Source organism: Apium graveolens, chromosome 11 (assembly GCF_009905375.1).
Source record: "Apium graveolens cultivar Ventura chromosome 11, ASM990537v1, whole genome shotgun sequence".
Taxonomy (NCBI): Eukaryota; Viridiplantae; Streptophyta; class Magnoliopsida; order Apiales; family Apiaceae; genus Apium; species Apium graveolens.
In genome coordinates this window covers 206,871,891-206,894,295 of record NC_133657.1, presented here as the reverse complement: position 1 = coordinate 206,894,295, position 22,405 = coordinate 206,871,891, and the positions used below count along the sequence as shown (strand labels likewise).

Genomic DNA, 22,405 nt, shown 5'->3' with positions numbered 1-22,405 from the left:
TCAAGTGTGAAGCACTCCACCGGTATCCGCGAAGAGTACAATGTGATGGAGGAGGAAGAGGTTGAGAGAATTAGTTGCCTCCCTCTTGTTCTACTTTAGAATTAGGGTTAATTATTGGGGTTTGAGGCAAATAGGTAGGGCTGAGCATAAATTATCCAAACCGACCGAAACCGCCCAATCCAAACCGACCAAACCGAATTTTATGGTTTACTAACGGTTTGGTTCGGTTACGAATTATCATTTTAAAAACCGAATATTTTCGGTTTGGTTTCGGTTTTTACCTCCAAACCGACCGATATAACCGAACCGAACCGAATATTTAAATATATTAGTAAAGTGCAATTAATAATAAAATTATTATGTACAACATATGTGTAAACTAAAACATATAAAAGAACTAATCATAATATATTTTATTCTAAGATATAAATATTCATGTATGTGTTGTATTTTCACTATTTTTATTTTTATTCAATAAAAGCATAAGAATTGGTCACATCTTTTTCGTTCATCTTCTTGCCTTTTTTATTTTTCAAAGTCATTATTTTTATATATATTCTTTTGAATATGATTATAATAGAAAATATAATTCAATAATATGGTACAAAATTTCAATTCTCATTTACAATTTCAAGTTTAATTTAATTTTTAACTTTGTTTTATAGGAAAAACGGTTTAAACCGAAACCAAACCGAATCGAACCGTTTCAAATGGATTGGTTTGGTTTGGTTTTTTCACATAACAGTTTGGTTTCGGATTGGATTTTAGGGAAACCACTAATTTCGGTTTGGTTCGGTTTGGACCTTCCAAACCGCCCAAACCAACCGATGCTCAGCCCTACAAATAGGGTTTATAATAGTATATTTATAGGCAAAATTTTCAGTTGAAAATTTTCCATAAAATATTATTATTATTAACCCTTTAATTGATTATTCTTATTAACCAATTAACTAATAATTAAAACACCTTTTAATCATTAATCCCTTTTCAAAACACTTTAGAAAAATAATTCTCTCACTTGATTTAATTTCCAAAATTAAATTCTTAATTAATAATATTAAGAATTAATTAAATCTCATTTAATCAATTATTAAATCTGCTAATTAATTATTTATTTCACAAATAAATAATTACCAGCCATTATTAAATAATTCCTCCACCATTTAATCATTCTCTTTTATGGTGTGACCATGTAGGTTCAATATTAAGCCGGTAGTAGAAATAAATAATAATAAAACTATTTTATCATTATTTATATAAATTCTCTAATTCATTAAATATGATTAATTAATAAATTAATCATATTTATTCTACATCGTGAGGGATACTTCTCAGCATATCGTGACTATCCGGATAATACGAATTCACTGCTTAGAATACCAAGAACCTATTCAGTGAGTAGTTACCGTACAATCAATTCCTTCGACCCTGTAATGTCACGATTAAATACAAGGCATGAAACTTGTGTCAAGCCTATCTTATTTAATCATTTGTTTTCCCATTCACTATGCTTAGTTCTATTTAATGTAAATTAGAATCTTCTTTCTAATTTCATTCAATCTGGCCAAAGATTCCTGCACTAGCATAAGTGGATCAGCATTGAACATTCTCTTCCTTCACCGGAAGGGGTAGATCCTTTATTGATCATACACTATCTTCGTGTACAAATGCCTATACCCAGTAGAGCCCTTATAATTATCCCTGCAGACTAAGAACTAAACCAAAGCATAGTTCAGTGTACACAAGATGACTATGATGACCTCAAGTCTAAGGATACTTGTACAACTATCACTATGTGAACAACTGCTGACACGTGAGTGAACTCCATCGGTTGTTCAGTTGTGTGAGTCATGTTCAGTGAACTTATTCTATAATAAGCACCTACATACTAGCTATAGTGTCACCACACAAATGTCTATGAGAACAGACATCCTTCATAATGAAGCAAGCATAGTATGTACCAATCTTTGCGGATTACTAATTACCAGTTAGTAATCCTAAGACCAGGAAATATTTAGGTTTAGAGTTATCATCTTTTAGGTCTCATTATTATGATCTCATCATAATCTATAAAAAGCTTTACTCTAAACTATGGTATATCTTATTTAAACACTTAAATAGATAAAGCCCGCAATAAAACCAAAACAAGTCTTTTATTAATATCAATGAAATCAAAACAGATTATATAAAAGTTATTCCTAAATCATCATACATGATTGGACTTAGGACACATCTCTTTCAATCTCCCACTTGTACTAAAGCCAATCACTCTGGTATCTAATACCCATCTTGTCTTTATGACGATCAAAGTGACTTTGAGAAAGTGGCTTTGTGAGTGGGTCTGCTACGTTGTTATGTGTGTCAACTCTCTTGACGTCTCCTCTTTCAATACAATACAAGAAATATTACCGCGCTACCATTAACCTTTTTGTAGACACATGGTTCATCTATGTTTTTGATAAAACCAAACACTTTGATTGTCTCATCAAAACGGATGTTCCATCTATGAGAAGCTTGCTTTAAACCATATATGGTTCGCAGCAGGTTATTCACTAGGTGTTCATTTCCCTTGGAAAGAAAACCCTCTGGCTGTGTCATATACACTTCCTCTTCAAGTTTCCCATTGAGGAAGGCCGTTTTCACGTCCATTTGCCAGATCTCATAGTCGTAGTAAGCAGCAATCGCAAGCAAAATTCAAATTGATTTTAACAGGGCTGCAGGCAAAAAAGTTTCATCAAAGTCAATCCCTTGCCTTTGTCTGAATCCTTTTTCCACGAGCCTGGCCTTATAGGTCTCCACCTGCCCATCTGCTTCAATCTTTCTTTTATATACCCACTTGCACCCAATAGGCTTAACACCTTCAGGCGCCTCAACCAGAGTCCATACTTGGTTGGTATACATAGATTCCATTTCGGATTTCATGGCACTATGCTATTTCTCTGAGTCAACACTACTCATAGCCTCATTATAGGTCACAGGGTCGTCATCATCAATGATTGACAACTCATTATCATTCTCAATGACAAGGCCATAATACCTCTCAGGTTGGAGAGACACTCTCCCTGACCTACGAATGGGCTGTTGCACAGAAGGTTGTTCAGTCTGAACAGGTGTTTCCACTTGATCCGTAGTAGTTTGTGCTTCTTGAACTTCATCAAGTTCAATTTTGCTCCCACTGTTTCCTTCAAGGATAAACTGCTTTTCCAAGAAGGTAGCATGTCTGGAGACAAACACTCGATGATCGATGAAAAAGTAATACCCTAAAGTCTCTTTAGGATATCCCACAAAATTATATTTTACAGTCGAGATTCCAGCTTATCTGGGTCAACATTCTTGACATAAGCTGGACATCCCCAAATCTTAACGTGTTTAAGACTCGGTTTCCTTTCTTTCCATATCTCATATGGAGTTTGAGGAACAGATTTGGAAGGCACCTTATTCAGTAAATATGCTGAGGTTTCCAATGTATAACCCCACAGGAATACTGGAAGATTCGCATAGCTCATCATGGACCGAACCATGTCTAACAAAGTTCGATTTCTCCTTTTAGATACCCCATTCAACTGTGAAGTATATGGAGGAGTCCACTGGCAGACTATACCATTTTCTTTGAGATAAGCTAGAAACTCTCCATTCAAGTATTCACCACCTCGATCTGATCGAAGAGTTATAATACTATGTTTGGTTTATTTCTCTACTTCATATTTATATTCTTTGAACTTTTCAAAGGCTTCAGACTTGTGTTTCATCAAATACACATATCTGAATCTAGATCGATCATCTATGAAAGCAATGAAGTATAAAAATCCACCCATGGCTTGCGTAGACATTGGTCCACATACATCTGTGTGTACCAATCATAGCATATCTGCAGCCCTCTCTCCATGTCCACTAAATGGAGATTTGGTCATTTTACCCAATAGACAAGACTCGCATGTAGGATATGATTCAAAATCAAAGGGGTCAAGTAACCCTTCCTTATGCAATGTTCGCAGTCTATTTTCACTAATATGACCAAGTCCGCAGTGCCACAAGAAAGTGAGATTTTCATCATCCCTTTTTCTTTTATTAGTATGTTCAATTTGTAGTAAATTATGCTCTACGTCACATACATACATACATACCATTGTTTAAAATACCACTTCCATAAAGAACGTTATCTCTAAGAATTGAACATTTATTATTCTGAATAACAAACAAAAATCCATCCAAGTCTAACATGGAATAGAAATAATATTCCTCACAATCGAGGGAACAAAATAACAGTTATTTAGAACAATAGTCTTGTTCGTAGGCATATGTAAATGAAATGATCCTACAGCTTCAGCAGCAACTCTTGCTCCATTTCCCATCCATAGAATCACCTCCTCTTCTTCAAGAGTCCTACTTCTCCTTAGTCCCTGCAACGAATTGCAAATATGAGAACCACAGGCGGTATCTAATACCCAAGTAGAAATTTGACTTAGTGACATATTAACTTCGATCATGAACATACCTGAATCAGAAGCGGTAGTCTCACTACCCTTCTTCTTCTTCAATTCTGCAAGGTAAACCTTGCAGTTCCTCTTCCAGTGCCCCACCTTGTTACAGTGAAAGCAAACAGCTTTGCTCTTGGGGTCTTCAGCTTTTGGTGGAACCGGATTTTTCTCACCTACTTTCTTCTTCTTGGAAGGGTTCTTCTTCCTTTTCTTAAGATTGGAACCTTCACCAATTAGAAGAACAGAACTCTTCTTAGGGGGAAAATTCGATTCCGCAGTCTTCAACATGTTGTGGAGTTCAGGCAGGCTGACATCCAGCTTATTCATGTGAAAGTTTACAACAAACTGCGAGAACGAACTCGGAAGTGATTGCAAGACCAAGTCTTGGCTCAGCTCCCCATCCATGGCAAAACCTAGTTGTCCAAGACGTTCAATCAAATTGATCATCTTAAGTACATGGTCATTCACAGATGATCCCTCAGACATCCTACAACCGAACAGCTCCTTCGATATCTCATATCAAGCTGTCCTCCCTGCCACATCATACAACTCTTGTAGATGCATATGGATAGTGTGAGCATCCATATGCTCATGTTGCTTCTGTAGCTCAATGTTCATGGAAGCTAGCATGATGCATTAAACAACATTTGCATCATCTATCCACTTATGATACACAACATGTTCATCATTATGTGCATCGCTAGCAGGTTCAGTAGGCTTAGGTGAGTCAAGCACATATTCCAGCTTCTCAACCCTGAGAACAATTCTCAAGTTTCGAAGCCAGTCAGCAAAATTAGGACCAGTCAACTTGTGAGCATCTAGTATACTCCGGAGTGATAGTGCAGAAGACATAACGAATATAGTAAATCTGTAAATGATGAACACATAACAACACTTAGCAAATATTCAATTTTATTTCAAAACACTATATGAATCGGGTCTTTATTCATAAGTGGCTCCCACTAGTTTATCTAATTTATACAACCCCTAAGTGAAAATTAAGCATTCATAATGCTAGTGGAAATAGGGATCCTACATTCCATCACACAACCTCGGCTATAGCATGAAACGTCATGTGATGTTCAATAGGCAGTAAACTTTTGTCAATTACATCTTATGTTATTCCCTAATAAAACTTTAGCCTCTCGAATAATTGAGTCACGGCGGTAGCACGACAAACTCAATATTCTAAGTCAAGTCTAACCCAACATTTCGTACAATTGAATCAGTCTCCAATGGCCCACGGCTGTAGCACGTAACGACATTTAGATTCTAATTCAATGTACACATCTTTATGTAATAGACAAGTATTTCTTATTTCGAAATCAAAGCCCTCGGCTGTAGCACGAAACGACAATGATTTAAAAATAAGAACTACTTTCTACCATGTTGGAAGGCTTTGACCGACACAAGCTCGTTGTGTCATTGGCCAATTACTATTTGATATTATTTAATTTTAGAGGGATTATATTATTTTACAATCATAAACATATTATAAAGAGATTCTTCCTTTTAAATTAAATATTTCAAATCAATAATCGATAATCAGATGATTCCCAGATCGGGGGAGCATTGTCAAGAGGCGTCACTTAATACCCTTTTCTTACAGATAGAAATATGCTTTTGACAGAATCATCCTTTCTCTCAATATTGAAAATTCATATTTAATAACGTGTTTCATAAACACAAGAATCTCATGATTGTATTCATAATATTATTGTTAAGGCAAGAAACGATTCCTATTCTAGATTTTCTAGAGCACGCCTTATATTGATTTAAGTTCACCTAAATCTATCATCGCATGGTAAACATAGGCATGTATCTCATATATAAAATTAAATAAACAAGTAAATGTAAATTACAATAAAGTAAATGTGTTTGGTTATGGGCCCATCCTATGTGATCTTTAGCAAGCTCATGATAAAGATCAAGGTCAATCTAATATGGTGATGGAAATAATACAACTACTTATTACATAAGTCTTCTTCTTTGTTTAGACTTCTTGTATGCCTCGTCTTCTTTTTTGTATCACCTCCATTGGATAGCCTTCTTGAGTCTTCAATTACATTACATGATTGAAAGTAAAACTAATCTAATGAACTTACAAGAATAACTCGAGTTACATTCGAGATTTATGATTACAAAGATTGACGACATGCAAGTCGTATTTAAAACCAAAACCAAAACCATTACACTAAGTTCGAAAGGCCTTAACCATCCACCATGCTCATACAACACATAAAAAGCATGTTAAAACACATAATCTGATCTTAACATATCATATTATCCATGATCTAATCATAAAAGGAAAATATGACAAAAATCAGAAAAATCAGAATCAAATTAGAAAAACAAGAATCACTGTTTACGGGCAGTAAACGACGTCAAACGCCTTACAGACGAGTCGTTGATAGCTTTTACTATCAGTTTTGTTCAGACGCTCGTTTACCTATGAAATAGGGTATTCGTTTGCGTAAATCAGACACCAGACCCAGATTTCAGCAAATCTGCAGCAGTCAATTCAGAATCCGTATCTAATATGATTTTCATAATTAGAACAAACATAAATCATGTATATATCAGTATATATACAGATTACATAATCATCTAATGATTATACAACTCACATGAATATCATATATTCAAAACCATACATATATAAACATATTATTTCAACATCAAATCATGGCGAATCACGTACATGTTCATATGTCGAAAACGGTTAAACACATAAACGAATTAAAAACTTTTCGCAAGTCGCTCTGATGTCATTGAAGGGTTTTAGCACATAAACGCAACGAAAACGTAAATTTAAATCTTTAAAAAAAATGAAACCCTCTGCAGGATCCATGCGAAAAAAAAAATAATTCGTAGTTCAGTATGTTTACCTTAAGAAGCTTTACGTTAATGGAAAGATGGAGGTCTTTAATAGCGATCCAAGAATGATGAACGGAAATCCCTAGCAGCTGCTCCTCAAGTGTGAAGCACTCCACCTGTATCCACCAAGAGTACAATGTGATGGAGGAGGAAGAGGTTGAGAAAATTAGTTGTCTCCCTCTTGTTCTACTTTAGAATTAGGGTTAATTATTTGGGTTTGAGGCAAATAAGGTTTATAATAGTATATTTATAGGCAAAATTTTCAGTTGAAAATTTTCCATAAAATATTATTATTATTAACCCTTTAATTGATTATTCTTATTAACCAATTAACTAATAATTAAAACACCTTTTAATCATTAATCATTTTTCTAAACACTTTAGAAAAATAATTATCTCACTTGATTTAATTTCTAAAATTAAATTCTTAATTAATAATATTAAGAATTAATTAAATCTCATTTAATCAATTATTAAATCTGCTAATTAATTATTTATTTCACAAATAAATAATTACCAGCCATTATTAAATAATTCCTCCACCATTTAATCATTCTCTTTTATGGTGTGACCCTGTAGGTTCAATATTAAGCCGGTAGTAGAAATAAATAAAAACAAAACTATTTTATCATTATTTATATAAATTCTCTAATTCATTAAATATGATTAATTAATAAATTAATCATATTTATTCTACATCGTGAGGGATACTTCTCAGCATATCGCGACTATCCGGATAATACGAATTCACTGCTTAGAATACCAAGAACCTATTCAGTGAGTAGTTACCGTACAATCAATTCCTTCTACCCCGCAATGTCACGATTAAATACAAGGCATAAAACTTATGTCAAGCCTATCTTATTTAATCATTTGTTTTCCCATTCACTATGCTTAGTTCTATTTAATGTAAATTAGAAACTCCTTTCTAATTTCATTCACTCTGGCTAGAGATTCCTGAACTAGCATAAGTGGATCAGCATTGAACTTTCTCTTCCTTCACCGGAAGGAGTAGATCCTTTATTGATCATACACTATCTTCGTGTACAAATTCCTATACTCAGTAGAGCCCTTATAATTGTCCCTGCAGACTAAGAACTAAACTAAAACATAGTTCAGTGTACACAAGATGACTATGATGACCTCAAGTCTAAGGATACTTGTACAACTATCACTATGTGAACAACTGCTGACACGTGAGTGAACTCCATCAGTTGTTCAGTTGTGTGAGTAATGTTCAGTGAACTTATTCTATAATAAGCACCTACATACTAGCTATAGTGTCACCACACAAATGTCTATGAGAACAGGCATCCTTCATAATGAAGCAAGCATAGTATGTACCGATCTTTGCGGATTACTAATTACCAGTTAGTAATCCTACGACCAGGAAATATTTAAGTTTAGAGTTATCATCCTTTAGGTCTCATTATTATGATATCATCATAATCCATAAAAAGCTTTACCCTAAACTATGGTATATCTTATTTAAACACTTAAATAGATAAAGCCCGCAATAAAACCAAAATAATTCTTTTATTAATATCAATGAAATCAAAACAGATTACATAAAAGTTATTCCTAAATCATCATACATGATTGGATTTAGGACACATCTCTTTCAGAGGTATGGAGCAAAAATTGAGGCGGCCCCTTTTTGGATTTCTTTTCATAATTTGTCCCTATAGATTTATGAAATTGCAATCGCGTCCATTCAGGGTCGTCCGGAAGTGAATCGGAGCTGAAACGAATGGAACTCGGTTTCCGAATAATCCTCATAGGGGGTAGTACACGAGGTATGGAGCAAAAATTGAGGCGGACCGTTTTTTGGATTTCATTTCATAATTTGCCCCTTTGGATTTATGAAATTGCATTCGCGTCCATTCGGGGTCGTCCGGAAGTGAATCGGAGCTGAAACGAATGGAACTCGATTTCCGAATAATCCTCGTAGGGGGTAGTACACGAGGTATGGAGCAAAAATTGAGACGGCCCATTTTTTGGATATATTTCCATAATTTGTCCCTATGGATTTATGTAATTGCATTCGCATCCATTCGGGGTCGTCCGAAAGTGAATCGGAGCTGAAACGAATGGAACTCGGTTTCCGAATAATCCTCGTAGGGGAAGTACACGAGGTATGGAGCAAAAATTGAGGCGGCCCATTTTTTGGATATCTTTTCATAATTTGTCCCTATAGATTTATGAAATTACATTCGCGTCCATTCGGGGTCGTCCGGAAGTGAATCGGAGCTGAAACGAATGGAACTCGGTTTCCGAATAATTCTCGTAGGGAGTAGTACACGAGGTATGGAGCAAAAATTGATGCGGCCTGTTTTTTGGATTTCTTTTCATAATTTGTCCTTATGCATTTATGAAATTGCATTCGCGTCCATTCGGGGTCGTCCGGAAGTGAATCCGAACTGAAATGAATGGAACTCGGTTTCCGAATAATTCTCGTATGGGGTAGTACACGAGGTATGGAGCAAAAATTGAGGCATCCCGTTTTTTGAATATCTTTTCATAATTTTTTCCTATGGATTTATGAAATTGCATTCGCGCTACTCTTGCCTTCGATTTTATGGATAAGATCTTATCCTTATGCCACCTGATCTGCGATGTGGTTTGATTGTCAAGTAATTGAAGAACTTCGTAGTCATCTTCCACTGCTTCCCATAAATCATTTGTCTCTAGATGGGCCTCCATTCTTGCTGCCTAAACATGATAACCTTCATCATTGAAAATTGGAGACCAATTTGTTGGAATTATATAAAAAACTCAGGAACTGATAAATACATAAGAGAATAACATAATTTCTTTGCAAGGACTTAATGTTATTGAATGGATAGAATTAGTATTAATACACCAATAATTCTAACTGTTATGCTAAAACTAAGGCTGCAACTTCCTAATCTTCCTGAAACGGTCTACAACTACCTAAATTTCCTGAACAATAGTAACTGCTACTAGATTCTGTAACCACTTATTTATTAACATTTATATAACTAAGAGATAAAATAAATATCTGAAAATGCAGCATCACATTCTTGCCCCCGCTAAAGCAAATTTCAACAATTCTCATAAATATCAGCTTACGTACAACAAACTAGATGGTAACAAACCACTTCATGCCTTGTCAGTTTGCATATGTTAGTACGAATAATCATTTAACATGAACTACACATTGATTATTATTTCATTTTGAACATATGGAATAGCTGCTATAGATTGCTAGGGACAACTGATCGTCATTTTTATATTTTATTTTTATAATGGACAAAAGCTAGCCTAGCTCATCTACTATGATGCTTTTGAAGTGAAAGTTCATTAGAAACTTTTTCAGCCTTTCTTAAATCCTGAAGCTGTTCTAGTACTTTCACCACTTGATTCATCTCAGGTCTTAACTTTGGATCTGTTGAGAGGCATTTGTTTGCCAGGGTACCAGCCTTGAATGCTGCTCCTACCGTGTAATGGCCTCCAATACGCCCATCCATGATGTGCATGACTTTCCGTTTGCTGGTAAGATAAGGTTTAGCCCATGGAACAAGGTTTTGTTCTCCTGCTGGACGGTTCTTGTCAACTACTCTTCTCCCTGTCAGTATTTCAAGAAGAACTACTCCAAAGCTGTAAATGTCACTCTTCGCAGTTAGATGACCTTCATAACAGATGGAACTTGGAATTAGAAGAGAATGCAACAAAATAAGGCCTCCTTCTATAATTTTTAGTTAAAAGGTGAACAAAAAATGTAGAAAATTTAACACCTTACTAGTTCACTAGTCACCTTGTTTTATTTTCTTGTTTCCTCACTGTGTCTTTGTACTAGTAACTTATCTTGAATGTACACGGGGTTAATTTTGACCTACTTCAGGTTTTTGGTATATATGGGTTGTTGAGGTGGTCAGCTAGCAATCCCATTACAAGAATAGCTCAGGTACTCGACCAAAATCAGTCGGGACATGGTTTTTTAAGAGTCTCCTTGGTATAAATGGCCTTGCCATCCAAGTATCCGGCAGAACCTGGTCGGTTATTAAATGGTCGGATTTACATGGCACTGACCGTCTATGTACATGTCCAGCATGCTGATGTGTTACAAAAGTAAACGACCACAGAAGGCAGATCTAGTATGAAGGTATTCAGGAATTGGTTGTTATGCTAATTATTAGATAATTAGTATATAATTACTAGTTTATAACCGTGTCATGCTTCTTTAATATATAATATATTTTTATATATAATTACATTAGTATCAATAATAACATAATAATTATTATTATTTAATTATTTACATGTATCATTTAGAACCACTAATATTAATTCTAAGTTTTAGTATTATTAAGGGGAGAATTCGAACCTTGGGTTTCTCGTAGAATAGTCTAATTAAAAAATAAATTTACATTGTTGAGAGGATGTTGAGTTTTAGGTTGAATATATATAATAACTTAAATTGAGATTATCCTTTTTAGTATAAATTTAACGGATCTTATTTAGGGCATGTTTGGGTGATGTCAAATAAGTGACTTATTGGCTTATTGACTTTTACGCTGTGTTTGGTTCAACGGAGGGGAGAGATGGGGAGGAATTTTAATAGAGGGAAGGGAAGGGAAGGGGAGGGAAAGGATATAATATTAATTCTATTTGGTTGAAGGAAGGGAGGGGAGGGGAATTAACTCATTTTTATATTTGGTAAGCAAGGGGAAGGGAGGGGTTTATAATTAAAATTACATATAAGTCCTTTAGGATATATGTAAGTGTTAAGAAGGTGTAAGGTCATTTTTGTCAATAAAATTTCTCCCCTCCAAAAAACCCCAAATTGGGAGGAAACAAAATAAGTCCATAAGGGATTTTGGGCCCCTTCATTTCCCTCCCCTCCCCTCTACTCTAAAAATATGAACCAAACACATTTTTTATTGCAGGAACCTTCCCCTCCCCTCCCCTCTATTTTCTTCCAACCAAAGAGGGGCTTAAGCCCGTACTTATCGACGCACAACTTATATAAATTGTTGAATTTACAACTTATAAGTTGATAAATTGAATGTTAGTGATGACGTATTTTTTCTTTAACTTATTTTGATTTTATATTTTTTTTTAATTTTAGTTTCAAAATATATGCTTATAAATGTTATTTAAATTTAAAATTCACGAATTAAGATATTTGTATTTTAAAATTATTTATTTTAGGTCATTTAAGTAAAAAAATTCTGACATATAAGTAATTAAATTATCCAAACATATTTTAAATTATAACTTACTTATTTTAAAATTTACCAAACGGGCAGGTTTTCTTTTCCTCCTATGAAATACGCTTGTAGGTATTACTTTAAAAGGAAATTACCAAAAGTATATATATACTATTGGATGCAAAATTTAATTACCAATATTTTTGCATCAACAAAGACATATTGATAGGGATAAATAAATTATGATTGTATAATTAAATACTGCATTAATTGTACAAACTGTGGGCTGCTAGGCCCAATAAAAAGATATATGATACTCAGACCAGAAAGGTTAAGCCTGATGGACCAGATCAGGCCTGATGGAATAAAAAAGGCCCAAAAGCCCTGATTATTAATTAATTTCATAATTAATTAATAAGGGACAAATCAGATGTTGAAAAGAGTCCCGATAAGGATATAAATCCTTGGAGATTAGCCTCAAGGGGACCTAAAAGGATAAGGAATCAGTTTCCTACTACCTAGGACTCCAAAGTCCATTCTAATTATGAGACTTGCCCACCAAGTCTCCTATACCAAGTCCAATTCAAGGACTCCCAACATCTATATAAGGGGTCTCACCCCCACCAATCAGAACTACGTTTTTTGGCTTGATTCTCTAATTCACAGAGATACGTAGGTATCTCGTAAAGGCAGATTGAGTCACGAAATACGAGAGCGGCCATTAAAGGCCTTGAGCTCCCGAATCTTAGTATTAAATACAGCAAGTAATAACCTTAGTTTTTTATCCATAACATTTGGCGCCGTCTGTGGGAAAACGCAACAACAACCATGGCGAGAACACGGAGAACAATTGGAGCTCTAGAGGAAGGAACACCATCAGAGACAACCCAGGTGATTTTATCAACCATGGAGGTTCCTCCCCATTCAACTTATGCATCTACTCAGGGAGAAGCCCAGACAGGGGCAACTCAACCTCAGCCACAAGGGACAACTCCCCCAACTATTCAAGGTACGAATCCTCAAGTTCAACAAGTACATATACCTATGAATTCTCGACCCATCGGGTATGAATATTCAACTGTTGTTACTACTAACCCCCCTTATGGGATGCCCCTTCGCCCTGAGGTTGGAGGAAGCGGATATGCTGGGCGAGGCGAAGCACGAGGGCAGTCACCCCCCTATATACGAGGTTTGGGTCCTATTCCTGAGGATTGGGAATTTTCTGGTCCTTATACTGAGAGAGACTCCGAATCTTCGGATGATGAAGTGGCCCCGAGAAGGAGGCGTCCTGGAAAAGAGCCAATCGCCGATGGAAGGCAACGCCCCCAAAGCACCCCAGGGGCGAATCCCCAAGAAGTGCAGGAAAGGATCAGGGCTCATGAGGCTGAAATCCAAAGGTTGAGGCGTGATTTGGAGGCTCACCAGGCCACCAGATCCCAGATACCTCCTAGGGGGAGAAATCCTCCTCCTATCATAGACCTGGATGGTCTGGTAAGAAGAAGGGCTGTTGTCCCAAGAACTGATCCAAGCAATCTTCTTCCCCTTGGAGATCCTGACGATCCAACTCCACCCTTCACAGAAGAGATAATGAATGCCCATATCTCAAGGAAATTCAAGATGCCCACTATCAAAGCCTATGATGGCACGGGAGACCCCGCTAATCATGTTAGGACATTCTCTAATGCACTGCTGCTGCAACCCGTGAATGATGTTATAAAGTGTCGGGCCTTCCCTCAAATCCTGTCGGGTATGGCTCAAAGATGGTACAGTCGCCTGCCCCCAAATTCTATCGGATCGTTCAGAGAATTAAGTCAGGCTTTTATTAAGCAATTCATCAGTGGAAGAGTCCATGAGAAAAGTTCAGCATCCCTTATGAGTCTTGTGCAGGGAGCTAAGGAATCCTTGAGAGATTACCTGAATCGTTTTACAAAGGAGGCTTTAAAAGTCCCAGACCTTGATGATAAGGTAGCCATGATAGCACTACAACAAGGAACCAGGGATGAGTTTTTCAAGATGTCCTTGGCCAAACGTCCCCCTGAAAACATGTTGCAACTCCAAGAGAGAGCAGGGAAGTATATCAAGGTTGAAGAAAGCATGAGGAAGACCATAGTAAGTAATGAGCCCACTGGAGGCAAGAAGCGAAAAACTGATTTGGAATATATTGCAAAGGACAAATATCCTAGAACCGAGCAAAACCCTGATTTAACCCCCAAGAAGGGAGGACCTGGGCAAAAGTTCACTGAATACGCTAAGCTTAATGCTCCTAGAAGTCAGATTTTGATGGAGATTGAGAAAGACAGAGATGTTCGCTGGCCTAAGCCCTTGAAGGCTGATCCCGCCAAGCTAGATAAGAGCAAGTATTGCAGGTTTCACAAAGATATTGGCCATGACACCGATGAGTGTAGGCAATTGAAAGATGAAATTGAGTTCCTCATTCGAAAAGGAAGATTGAACAAATACACTGGAGAAGGAGGGGATAGGAATAATAATAGAAGGAAGAACTTTGAGGATCGTAGGAGGGACCAAGACGATCAGGGGCGAAACCTCCAGCCTAGAGGACCAGTTATAAACACCATTTATGGAGGGCCGAGACCTCGAGGGCCTGTGATAAACACAATCTTTGGAGGTCCAACTGCTGCTGGATTGTCCAAAAATTCCAGAAAGGCATATACTAGAGAGGTTATGCATATTGTTGGAGAAGCCCCGAAGAGGGCCAGGACAGAAGTAACATTGGCTTTTGATGATTCCGACCTAGAGGGTGTGAAGTTTCCCCATGACGACCCGCTGGTCATAACACCAATAATAGGAAATAGCCCGGTTAAGAGGGTCCTTGTGGATAATGGTGCTTCTGTGGATATCTTGCTCCACGACACCTTTCTAAGGATGGGGTATAACGACTCCCAGTTGACACCAACCAACATGCCGATATATGGATTTGCTGGAGTAGAATGTCCTATGGAAGGGATAATCAAATTGCCAACCACCATAGGTACGGAGCCAAGGCAAGCAACGCAGATGCTGGATTTCGTGGTGGTAAAGGCTAGTTCAACTTATAATGCTATCATGGGGAGAACAGGGATACATGCCTTCAAGGCAGTCCCCTCTTCCTACCATTCAGTCATGAAGTTTCCCACCCGAAACGGGATTGGAGAAGAGAGAGGAGATCAAAAAATGGCTAGAAGCTGTTATGTGGCCTCTTTGAGGGCAGATGGGGTCGGGGGGCAGGTTCTTCCTATTGAAGATATGGATGTTCGAGAAAATGATGAGAATAGAGGAAGGCCAGCAGAAGAATTGGTTTCGGTTCCTTTAGACCCCGAGAATCCTGAGAGGACGACTTTCATTGGAGCCACATTAGAGGAGCCCCTTAGAGGGAAGTTAGTGAAATTTTTGCAAGAAAATAGTGATGTGTTTGCATGGTCAGCAGCTGATATGCCAGGCATAGACCCGGAGTTAATTACTCACAAGCTAAACGTAGATCCAAGCCGGAAGACAGTGAAACAAAAGAAAAGAAATTTTGCCCCGGAAAGACAAGAGGCTATAAAGCAGGAAGTGGAAAAGCTCTTAGAGGCTGGTTTCATTGAGGAGATTCAATTTCCGGAGTGGTTAGCAAACCCTGTAATGGTGAAGAAGGCTAATGGAAAGTGGAGGATGTGTATAGACTTTACTGATCTGAATGATGCATGCCCCAAAGACTGTTTTCCGCTGCCTAGAATTGATACTTTGATTGATGCCACTGCTGGACATGAGATGCTGAGTTTCATGGATGGGTTTAGCGGATACAACCAGATCAAAATGCATAAGGATGACATTCCAAAGGTATCATTTATCACTGACTTTGGTGTTTATTGTTATCTTGTTATGGCATTTGGTCTCAAGAATGCAGGAGCCACCTATCAAAGGTTGGTGAATAGAATTTTTAAGGATCTTATTGGTAAGACTATGGAAGTCTATGTTGATGACATGTTAGTCAAGAGTCTAGTAAAGACTGATCATATAGCCCATTTAAGGGAAGCTTTTGAGGTCCTGAGGTACCACAAGATGATATTGAATCCGACGAAGTGTGCTTTCGGAGTAGGATCTGGAAAATTCTTGGGACTGATGGTCTCAAAGAGGGGAATTGAGGCTAACCCGGATAAGATAAAGGCGATCCTGGACATGGAACCACCAAAAACTGTTAAGGATGTTCAGAAGCTTACAGGAAGGGTTGCTGCGCTAGGACGATTCATCTCCAAGTCGGGGGACAAGTGTTTGTCATTCTTCAAATTGCTAAAAAGCATCAAAGACTTTGTATGGAGTGAGGAAAACCAGAAGGCATTTGAAGAGTTAAAGAAGTATATGGCCCAGGCCCCGTTGTTGGCCAAGCCAGTTCTGAGTGAAATTTTATTCTTGTACTTGGCTGTTTCAGAAAGCGCCTTGAGCGCGGTGTTGGTTAAGGAAGAACTGAAAGTCCAGAAACACGTATACTATGTCAGCAAAATTTTGCATGGTGCTGAGTTGAATTATTCAACTATAGAGAAATTCGCTTTAGCCCTGGTAATGGCTTCAAGAAAGCTGCGTCCTTATTTTCAAGCTCACCAGATTGAAGTGCTAACAAATCAGCCACTGAGAAATATCATTCACAGTCCCAAGGCAAGTGGGAGATTGATTAAGTGGGCAATAGAGTTGGGAGAGTTTGATCTCAAGTATAAGCCACGTACGGCTATAAAAGCCCAGGCATTAGCTGACTTCGTGGTGGAATGTACCATACCCAACCAAGAAGTCGGGGGGCAGGAAGATACCATACCTCAAGACAAGGGAGTCGACAATGGGGACAGGGAGAAGGATGATAAGGAGAAAGAATATTGGGTTCTCTATTTTGATGGAGCATCAAAAACAAATTCCAGTGGAGCAGGGTTGGTTTTGCAAAGCCCTGATGGGTTCTTAATTGAGTATGCTATGAAGCTAGATTTTCCAACCACAAACAATGAGGCAGAGTATGAAGCCCTGATAGTTGGCCTTGGTCTAGCTGGGACACTTAGAGTCAAAAACTTAAAGGTCCGTGGAGACTCGAAGCTGATCATATCCCAGGTAAAGGGAGAATTTGAGGCAAGGGATGATACGATGGCTAAGTATGTCCGCCTAGTAAGGGCTGTGATGACCCAATTTAATGAATGTCATGTTGAACACATTCCAAGGGAAGAAAATGTTAAGGCAGATGCGCTATCAAAGTTCGCTTTGTCTGAGATTGAAGAAAGTTCAGGAAGTGTGTACTTCCGTGTTTTGAAGACACGAAGCATAGATGTTAAGCTAGTGGCTCCCATAGGCTTGGGGACGTCATGGATTGATCCCATCAAGGCTCACATTCAGACAGGTTGGTTGCCAAGTGATGCAACTGAAGCACGGAAGTTAACTGTTCGGGCACTAAGGTACTCTTTGATAGATGGGATTCTTTACAAAAGATCTTTCGTGGTTCCCTACTTGAGGTGTCTCAGGCCCGATGAGGCACGCTTGGCTCTTGAAGAAGTGCATGAAGGTATTTATGGACAACACTTGGGGGGCAGGGCCTTGGCTCATAAGATAACTCGTTTAGGCTTCTATTGGCCAGAAATGATGGCTGATACCAAAGAATATGTGAAGAAGTGTGATCGCTGTCAGAAGCATGCACCAGTTGTTAGACAACCCCCCGAGATGCTGACCTCTATCAGCTCGCCTATTCCCTTTGCCATGTGGGGGATGGATATTCTAGGGCCTTTTCCTATGGCCACGGCACAAAGGAAATTTCTGATTGTAGCCATTGATTATTTCACCAAGTGGATCGAAGCCAAACCCTTGGCCAAAATCACAACTAAGCAGGTTGCACAATTCCTGTGGGAAAACATTATGTGCCGATATGGAATTCCCCGTATCCTCGTCACTGACAATGGAACACAATTCAACAATGAGGAATTCAAGAAGTATTGTGAAAAAAATGAAATTGAGTTACGATTCACCTCTGTGGCTCACCCGCAAGCCAATGGGCAAGCAGAGGTAGCAAATCGGATAATCCTGGATGGACTAAAGAAGAGGATTGAGAAGTCAAGAAATAATTGGGTGGATGAGATACTTCCAATATTATGGGCCTATAGGACTATCTGTAGAGTCACGACAAGAGCAACTCCTTTCATGTTGGCATATGGGGCAGAAGCAGTAGTTCCCGTGGAGATATCGCATTCCTCTCCAAGGATTCAGACTTTCAATGCTGTAGAAAATGAGGAAGGGCAGAGGTTAGCCCTGGATCTAATTGATGAAGTGCGAGATGAGGCACATGCAAAGATAGTAGAATATCAGAAAAAGGCTTCATTCTATTACAACCTAAGGGTTAAAGAGAGATTTTTTAAACAAGGAGATCTAGTCTTGAGAAAAATAGAGGCTTCAGGTGTTGGACAGAAAGGAAAGCTTGCCCCGAATTGGGAAGGGCCGTACAGAGTCAAGAGCGTTCAGGGTAGAGGAACCTACAAGCTGGAAACTATGGAAGGTTTTGAAGTCCCGAGGACCTGGCACGCACAAAACCTGAAGGTTTACTACGTGTAAGATAGGTGAAGTACGATTCTCACTTGTCATTGACAAGTAGGTTTAAAAGCACCTTGAAGCTTTGCTTGCATAGGATTTTATATATTCCAGTAGAATTTACATTGTCTAGTTATTGTTGATTAGGGTCGAACCCATGCTATGTAAGGTTTTGGAAAACCAGACTTCATATTAAAGAGTTTGAAATAATTTCTATCTAAGGATGTTTAAAGTTCAAATGCGTATTAAGATTGTAAAGTTAAACAGAAAGAGGCAAGAAAAGCAACATATAAAATATAACCCCGAAGGGTAACAAGTTTAGATATGAATAAAGTTCAAAAAGAAGATATACAAAAAGTTAGGCCTTGGAAGGCTGAGATTCCTCAGAACCACTATCCGAAGTCTCCTCGGAAGTCTCAGTCGTTTCTTCGGACGTCTCGGTTGTCCCCTCCGAAGTCCCTGTAGAATTTCCCTCTGCAGAAGATGTTGGCTGTTGAGGCGCTGCTTTTGAAGGCTCTTCCACCCTGGCCTTCTTAGCGACAGGCTCAAACTCCTCTTCGGAAGAATCTTCCTCCTCTCCATCCTTGATCATAACAGCAAGCTTCTCGGTAACACCTCCAAGCTCTGGAACCCGCACAGGGCAAGGAAAGGGGGACTGCTCAAGGACCTCTGGAAACTCATCCTGGATGGCCTCCACAGCAGCATCCCAGCCCTCTTTATAGCTAACTGGGTGAAGAAGGGCATCATGCTCCACCATCAAGTCCTTGAATTCTTGGGTGTCCATCCAGCCATCAAAGGCTTTGTCCTTCTGCGCCTTCAGAATGACATTTTCGGCCCGGGCCGTCTCTAGGTCAGAAGTGGAAGAGGCCAGTTGAGCTTCAAGGGCCTCTATTTTTTGGTTGGCCTCTTCCAACTTCTTGTTGGCATCTTCCAGGCCAACCTTCCAAGCTTTAGCTTGGTGAATTGCCCCCTGGAAATGGGCGTTAGCCTGCAAGAGAAACAGCGAAAGTTCAGAAAAGAAACGTGGAAAAATAAGTAAGAAGGGCATAAGTAAAGGACGTACCGTCGCCAGAGCCTGGGCTCCAAATAGCTCATTCCCCTCTAAGTCCTGTTGAAGGACAAAATCTTGATAGTCCACCGGGGAGATGGAATGCTTAGACCATTCCTTGGACAGCGCCGTGCTGCCCACGATAGAGTCCTTGCCCCGGATCCCCCAGGCAGGTTGAAAATAGGCCCCTGACCTCTGCTTGGTGCGCAAAACTTGGCTGGGGCCTTCCTCGCTTGGCTCCATTGCCTGAAGGAGGAACTCAGGGAAGTGATCACCAAGTCGAGGGTCTTTAAAGACCTTCCCAGCCCTCTTCATCCTGGTTGTCTCCAGGTCCTTCGGCTTGGTAGCCTCCTCAATCTTCTCAGCCACTGCAACAAACAAAGTCAGTTGAAAATCAATGAAATAAAAGTGCAGAAAATAAAGGAGATAAGAAAGGGAACTTACTTTTCTTATTAACGGGCGAAAGGCCGTGTTCTACCAGGACGGTCTCCCGAATAAGGTCCCAACAATGGGAAGTGCCGTTGTCTTGCGTAAGGAGGTTGAAACCTCTAGCCTCCTCCTCAGACAAAGTTATGTCATTTGGGCTCCCGTCCACGGCCAGCCCAAAGGATGATCGAAACAAGGAGCCCCAATCTCCACCTTTCCAAATAACAAACAAAAAATCTTTCTTCCACCCCAAGTTGTTGTCAGGGATGGACTTCCCATTCACGATATGGGGGATAGTGGGGCGCTGGTTGATAGAAACCCAACCCGGACTTTTATCAGGGCTGTTTTTGAACTGAAAAATCTTCCTGAAGACAGCAACAGAAGTGGGGACGTTGTGCTTGGCGCATTGCGACAGATAGCACAGAATCAACCTCCAGGAATTAGGGGGAAGTTGGCAAGGGCTGATGCCCACATCAGCCAGTAGCAAAGGAATGAATGGATGAAAAGGGAGTCTAATACCTGCCCTTAGAGTGTCCCTATAGACGCATAGCGCGTCCTTCTTCCACTGACAGGCCCTGTCGGCCGGACCCGCAAGAACCAGCTTAAAAGGCTCCTTGATTTTGAAGCAGCTGCTCAACTTTTCCAGCTCCTTGGGATCCCGTAAAGCACTAATATGATCGTGCGCGTCCAGATGCGCATCATACGGATACTCGTCCCCTCGAGTGTTGATCATGTCGATTAAGGAAGTATACCTCGATCGAATAGGAAAATCGTTGGACTTTCTAGCCACGTTCATCTTGGCCAAGCGAGTCATTCTTTTGTTAGCCATCTGAAAAAAGTAAGGAGCATGTAAATAGGCTATCTTAAAATGGCACACAAAGGAGAAATAGACACGAAAAGCAAAGGGAGGAATCTTACCTGAAGAAGCGCTCTTGAAAAAGGCTTTGAGCTCCGACTTGCTGTTATTCCTCTGAGAATCTTAGCAGGAAAATAAAGAAGAAAACTAAGAAATGAGAAAGTGAGGAGTAATAGCCTTTCCTCATTCCTTTATATAAGAGGAAAAGGAAGTTAAAGAGACGAAAAGCCCATTGAGAACAAAAGCCCATAGGAAAAAGCCCAGAAAAAAGAATATTCCAGAATATTCCTAGGAATTCTAGAGCATTCTTAACAGGGTATATTAAGCCCAGATCAATAAAAGAGGCCCAATAAGATTTGAAAAGAGGCCCAACAAGATTTGAAAAGAGGCCCAACAAGATTTGAAAAGGCCCAATAAAAGAGGCCCAATAAGATTAGGAAGAGCCCAATAATAAAGGCTCAGTAAAATTTAATAAGGCCCAACAAAAAAGGCCAGGCCCAAATCCAATTAGGATTTGGAAAATACAATACCCTAAATTAAAGCTAAATAAAGAAGGCTAGTGGAAGACCAGGAACCAGGTCGAAATCCAGGTCGTGAATCCTGCCCGAAATCTTTCGAGCAGACACCCGAAAATAACGGGTAAAAAAGACCAGAATCCAGGTCGAATTTAGGGGGTAGTACACGTACTCGGTTTTCGAATAATCCTCGTAGGGGGTAGTACACGAGGTGTGGAGAAAAAATTGAGGTAGCCCATTTTTTATATATCTTTTCATAATTTTTCCCTATGGATTTATGAAATTGCATTCGCGTCCATTCGGGGTCGTCCGGAAGTGAATCGGAGCTGAAACGAATGGAACTCGGTTTCCAAATAATCCTCGTAGGGGGTACACGAGGTACGGAGCAAAAATTGAGGCGGCCCCTTTTTTTGATTTCTTTTCATAATTTGTCCCTATGGATTTATAAAATTGCATTCGCGTCCATTCGGGGTCGTCGGGAAGTGAATCGGAGCTGAAACAAATGG

The 22,405-nt window shown here is 39.0% G+C and overlaps 2 protein-coding genes across 2 annotated transcripts; both read right to left on the bottom strand.

The window, feature by feature from the left end:
- Positions 1-10,365: 10,365 nt before the first annotated feature.
- LOC141698024 (uncharacterized) lies at positions 10,366-20,464 on the bottom strand. Its single transcript, XM_074502619.1, has 3 exons — positions 20,118-20,464; positions 19,407-20,042; positions 10,366-11,007 (listed from the first exon to the last, which is right to left on the bottom strand). The coding sequence occupies exons 1-2, from the start codon at positions 20,415-20,417 to the stop codon at positions 19,413-19,415; spliced, it is 930 nt and encodes a 309-aa protein (XP_074358720.1). The 5' UTR covers positions 20,418-20,464; the 3' UTR covers positions 10,366-11,007; positions 19,407-19,412.
- LOC141696622 (receptor-like cytoplasmic kinase 176) lies at positions 10,646-11,421 on the bottom strand. The gene is made up of 2 exons (XM_074500739.1): positions 11,409-11,421; positions 10,646-11,007 (listed from the first exon to the last, which is right to left on the bottom strand). The coding sequence occupies exons 1-2, from the start codon at positions 11,419-11,421 to the stop codon at positions 10,646-10,648; spliced, it is 375 nt and encodes a 124-aa protein (XP_074356840.1).
- Positions 20,465-22,405: the final 1,941 nt, after the last annotated feature.

Excerpts from the sequence above, each read along its gene's own strand:
- LOC141698024 (XM_074502619.1), bottom strand. The coding sequence starts at position 20,417 with ATGAAGAGGGCTGGGAAGGTCTTTAAAGACCCTCGACTTGGTGATCAC. Across the intron at positions 20,043-20,117 it reads GAGCCCAGGCTCTGGCGACG|GCTAACGCCCATTTCCAGGG; the intron begins GTACGTCCTTTA and ends TTTCTCTTGCAG.